General features: G+C 29.4%; 1 protein-coding gene across 1 annotated transcript in view; it reads right to left on the bottom strand.

Moving 5' to 3' along the window:
• Positions 1-2914: 2914 nt before the first annotated feature.
• LOC107448858 (LIM domain transcription factor LMO4-B) overlaps positions 2915-6000 on the bottom strand; it is a 28772-nt gene continuing 25686 nt past the window's right edge. Inside the window, exon 3 of the mRNA XM_016064212.4 lies at positions 2915-5850. Within this exon, the coding sequence (XP_015919698.1) occupies positions 5577-5850 (274 nt within the window). The 3' untranslated portion in view covers positions 2915-5576. The remainder of the gene's footprint in view (positions 5851-6000) is intronic.

Below are 6000 nucleotides of genomic sequence, written 5' to 3'. Positions count from 1 at the left end.
AAAACATTCTGCCTAATGGTGTCCAAGATATCTCCGATTTTGCCATTTCATCGATTATGGCTGCTGTTTTGGTTCACACTCACTGTAATTTTTAGTGATGTTGCTATAGGTGAAAATTTTTCTAAATAAATGCCCAGCATGATGTGAAGCACAAGTTGGGAAGGAAATTGCACAAATTGTTGTTTTTTTTCCTCTATTGTGCACTAAATAGAAAAAAAGCAGGAGAAAACACCATGAAGGCCTGAGGGGAAAGATTTGAGGCAAAAGCAGGAGACTCCTGCTAAAAGCAGGAGAGTTGGCAGGTCTGAAAATGACATTTTGATATTCAATTAAATTTTTTGAGTATACAAAACAGTCAATGCTAGTGAAAAGTCATTTTAAAATGCTAACAGCAATGCTATTTATAAATGCTTCTTAAAAAAATGTTCTTTTAGTATTATAGTATTAGATCTTGGAGCAAGGAACAGTGAATGTCATGTTTCGTGAGAATCACCCATATAATATTCCATAATTATAAAATGGTTTAGCAAGTAAAATAAAATTGAATTTAAATTAATAATGTTTATAAGCAAAAGAAAATATTAGAAAAAAATTAATAGAATAGGAAATAAAATGACACCCTACATCAGTGTTTCCAAACTTATGAGTTTTGTGTACCGTTTCTAAATTTTTCGTAACGCCGTGTACCACAAAAAAAAAATGAATGTATTTTTTACTACGAAAAAAATTGCACAAAAGTTAAAAATCACAACTGGCTATTGACGCCACAAATTATTAACTGTTAACTCTGCGAAAAATAGCCAATAGAAAAATACGTAATCTCAAATTTTCATGACTAGCTTTGTTTTTAAATAAAATGTTCTGAAATTTTCGTTTGTTGCAAAATATTTCGCATACGAACGCTTACCCCCACTAAACTGTTCCCGTACCCCTGGGGGTACGCGTACCACAGTTTGGGAAACACTGCCCTACGCCAATCGATCTACAATCGTTTCGTAGTCAGGCAGTATACTACCATTAAGCCACTGGGTCGTTAAAAAACGTAACATTTAAATAGTAAATTTTCAAATTCGTTTTTCTCAAAATTGTCTGGCTAGTGCACTTTATTATTTTTAAGGGTACTTAAAGCCCTTGTATAATACTATTAATCTATCATGTTTCATTCAAAAGTGAATTTTTAAAGTCGTGTCCTTCCCTTGTTAGATGTAAAAATTTCAGTGACAGCTTTTTAAGTTCTCATTTGGAATACTCGTAAATTCTGGAATTTGGGGTTATCCTAACAACTTGAATATCCCTAAAGTTTTGATGCGGGATTTTTATTACATATATTTTTCATACTTTTTTCATTAATTTGTATCAATTTAAGTCATATTAAGTGAAAAATAGTATAGTTCGCAGTTCAATAATTTATCGTTATGTAATACTGAGTGAAACACAGCTGTCTTCTTCTGCGTTAAAGGTAAAATCTATCAAATACGGCTCGTTTCCTAACAATATTTTTTAAATATTTGCACTTACTTGCAGTTATTTAGATTTAAGAGAAACAGTTATTTACGACTGAAATTTTAATTTACGAAATCAATTATTGATAAAGTTTTTAATATGAATGAAAAAAAATTCGAATTACTTTTTTTGGATTTCATATTTTAATATTAGGGGAGAGGAAGGTAATGCCGTTTCGGCGCATTAAATATTTGCCAGTCTTAAAAACCCATTCCTTTTTTCGATCCATTTCGATTCATTTTTCATCCGGCATTGAATAATTGCTGTTAACGAGGATGAATACATACAATGCAGTATTGATTAAAATAAAATCTTGATAACAAATATCAAATGCACCGAAACGACATTACTTTTAGGTCTCCCTTAGCCAAGTATAATTCCAATAATATAACAGATTTTTTTAAGTAACTGTTATACAGAGTTTTAAGATTAAAAAATACCAAAATATATTTTTACTTATAATTAGAGCGTCAGAAAAAAATATATAAAGGAGACACCGGTGTCCTATCCGAGTCAAAAGGTTAAACCTTGTATCTCTAGTAATTCTTTTTGATCTCGGAAGTTGAGGGTCTGAATCCTTCATCGTACTCATCTAGCAGATTCGCCGTACTATTGCAAATTCTTTTCTTGTTTCCGAAAGTGTGAAAATTTGTCTAAGAAACAAGGTTCAAATATGTCAAGGATATTAAGAATGCCTGAAGTAAAAAGCCTATAGAAAGAAGGCTTTCAAAGTTGTATCTGAACCTTTTTCAGCCGATTACAACAGGTGGAGGTTATTTCGAAGTATGATTAAACGGGTATAAAATTCACATAAGAATTTCATATGTAATTAGATCAGTCCGGGAAATTAATAGTCTCGCATTCGATAAAGTAAACAACATTTCTCCAACTTAAGAGACATTCTGTGCTTTTTTTCGGCATAATTTAAATTAAATATGAAAAAATCACTGCTTTTATATTTTTGTTTGTGAAAATTACAACATCGTGAAATAATTATGTAAATTGAACTAAACTCACATGAAATGTAAAGTGAGGCAAGACACGCAAATGATTAAAATTACAAACTGATTGTGCATGCTTATTTGCACCATTATCTATAAAAATGTGGAATTAAGTTCATTAATTTTTAACAATTCCTTTGTGGTGTTAGAATTTTCACAAAAATTAGCCTAATTTTTGTCCCTAACTATCTGAAGTAGATTTTTGTTTATTATTTAGTGAGAACTTCGAAACAAAAATCGATAAATCTAATCAGTTTAATTAATTTTTTTAAAAAGATGAAATAATTAAATAAATCGGAACCGGTCATTCAATCCTACAGTTAATAATTTTAAATTTGTAGAAGAATGTAGGTGATTAATTATTGTGATTACATACATAAAAATATAGTAACACAAGCATTACACTTATATAGTTTGGCACAATTTTTATTAATAACATAACATAAAGAATATATCGATTTTAATCAATAGCACACTTTATAATAAGTAATAGGAATAAATAGCATCGATTGCACTGATAAGACATATAATATTTACACTTATATATACAGTAATTATGAATCTTAGTGATATCCTTTTATTTACATTTATTGCACAAACAAAATCTTTAATTTAACTATATTAGTTAAAGAAAAAACCCCATTCTTGTTGGTTGTTGTGAGAAACTGAAGCAATCTGGAAAATTTCAGACCAATTACTTTAATGTCTTCAAAATTTATTAATAATTATTAATTTTACGTTCATTAAAAATTACGGCAATAAATTTTGGAACAACGTAAGTTTTTTTTTTGTAGTATGTAGTTAGTTAAGGACGGAAAAATAAGTTAAATTTAGGATGGTTAATATCAGATAAAGTTCAGTCAAATTACCATAAGTTTTTATTCCTCAGAAGACTAATGACTGACTTGTAATGAAGGGACTTGACTACGCATCTGAAATTTATATCTGATCAAAAAAAAAGTATTCTTTCCAAAGCAAAAAGTACGAATGACTGGTTTCTGGCTATAAAATATTTCTCTTCGGCAATGACGTATGCTAGTTAGAATTAAACTATTAAAAAATTTACAATAAACTGTTAAATTACTCCTGGTATTTATTTATTTCAGTAACTAGTTTAATTATATATTTCTTAAACACTATTGAGTCCCAACCTGCGGCTCGCGAGCCACACGCTGTTCTTTGAAGGATTATTTGTGGTTTTCGATAAATGTACTCGAGTTCTCTTTTCAGTTTTGTGCTATTATATTTTAAGAAGTTAATATCATACCGTAGGTGTTTCAAAATGTCTTTTAAATTACTGAGAACAAATATGAAAGACTAAGTGCAGCGTTGTTCAATTCAAGGTGAGTTTTCCTTTTCCAAAAAATTATGACACAGAAAGCATCTGGAGAATTAGAATTAATAGAGATGCAAGAGTATCAAGATCCACAATTAAAATATAAGTCGACGTCGATTACTGAATTTTGAAAATTTGTACCAGAATCGAAGTATCCTGAATTAAAAAAGGCTGCTTGTCGAATTATTTCAATATTCGGAACAACGTACTTATGTGAATCATTTTATTCCACTTTAAAATTCGTGAAATCCAAACACCGATCAGTATTGACTAACCAGTATCTCAAAAAATTACTGAGAAGTGCTGTCACCAATTATTCACCAAATTTTAAGGAATTATCAAGAGAAATAAATAAATGTGTTTAATTTTTAATATTTAAATTCAATACACATATTTTGTACTTTTACTTCTATGTTCTCAATAAATATAATTTTTGTTAAAGAAAAGTTTTTAATGCCTTTTTTGCATACCCCTTTAAATACGTACTTAATTGCGGCTCGCGAAAAGTTTCAAATTTTGAAAAATGGCTCGACTATCAAGGAGCTTGGCCACCCCTACTCTAAATACTAAAAATAAGGAAAATACGATAGTAAATAATACTACCAAAACATGGCTACGTACTAGTTTTTCTTTTATGAAATATAAACAATAAGCTAATAAAAACATAAAAAAAAGCTAGGATCACATTGACTAATTGTATGTAAAAGTATGAAAAAAATACTCAATTGTATGAAAAAGTAACATTAAATTGAAAAAATATTCTTTTAATCTTTATAATTCTTTTATTAAAAAAAGCATACTGTGAACAATGTGTAGACACAAGCAAGAAATACTCTCTGTGATAATTTGAGTGTAATAATACTTCAACAACAGCCAAAATGGGATGAATTAGCTTTGAATTTCGTGACTCGAGGGAATCTAATAACGCATGCTAATTAATAATGCTTAATATTAATAAGAGGGTATAATTAGCTGGTGAAGCTAATGATCTATAATTTGCATTGGAATTTTTCCCATAAATATTATTTTTTTCATGTATTCTTTTTTTTCTTTGAAGTTTTAATATCTGATGAATCTTTGCACTTATGCTTTTTAAATTTTTGAATGCGAGCTATGATAATATGACGAGGCAATGATGTATGTACTAATAATGTAACTAAATTTAAACAAAAGACCTGTAAGTTGGTTTTTCATTTACACTTATCGAAAGTGTTTACTTTTTATATTGTGATAAAGCTACAGCATTAATTTTTTTGAAGTAAATTAAAAAAAAGATAGGCAATTTTTACATAGGGTGTTACGTAGTTACCGCTTGTAATGACATTTCCAAAATCCGTGAGGAAAATAAAATGGCAAAAACTTATTTGTTATCAAAATCAAAAGCTAACGAAACATTATTGCGTTGAATTAGAGAAAAGATGAAGTTAAAATAATCAAAAACTAGTTTAATTGTCAAATAAAATAAAAAGAAAAAAACTATTATCAAAGAGTAAATAATTTTTAGTGTTAATTAAGTGCTTCTTATTGATTCTGAATTGCAGGTTTTTATGACTTCACAGTTGATAAGGATTTTAAAAGTTTAGAGCAGTGATAACAAAACACCTTGCATATAAAAATTGAACATATGACTTTTTGTGTCACAACTAAGTTATATAGATTTTGTTTCATTTCATTAAACAATATCTACAAATTAAATATTAAAATCCACCTAAATGACAACAAACAAATCATCATTGTCATGTTTTCGCAGCACTTTGAGCTCTTGGCGTCTTAGCCCCTCTGCGTGAAGTTCCAATGCTCATATTACGTCTGAGCAGTCTCAGACACTCTCTGTCACAAAGGATTCGTCCTTCCCACAGCTGGTATCTGTCACCAAGAGTCAAATTAGAGTGACACCTAGAACAGATGAAACATTTCAAGTGGTATGCCAGTCCTTGAATTTTCATCACCATTTCTGTGGCAGGTATAGTTTCTCTGCAGGCATGACATTCTCCCTCCTGGCCGAACAACCTGAAAGATTATAAATTATGATTATGAATTATTTCTTTATGTTTGTTGATTTCAGATAATAGCTTTGTAGTCATATAGTCTCTCAGTTTTAAGAATCCTTTACAAATATACATAAACAGTAAAAAATTCTCGATCCTATTGTAACGTATC

The sequence above is a fragment of the Parasteatoda tepidariorum genome, chromosome 8, assembly GCF_982258835.1.
Source record: "Parasteatoda tepidariorum strain Cologne lab strain chromosome 8, Ptep-v5.0, whole genome shotgun sequence".
NCBI lineage: Eukaryota > Metazoa > Arthropoda > Arachnida > Araneae > Theridiidae > Parasteatoda > Parasteatoda tepidariorum.
The sequence above is the reverse complement of the archived record's forward strand: the minus strand, read 5'-3'. Positions and strand labels throughout refer to the sequence as shown.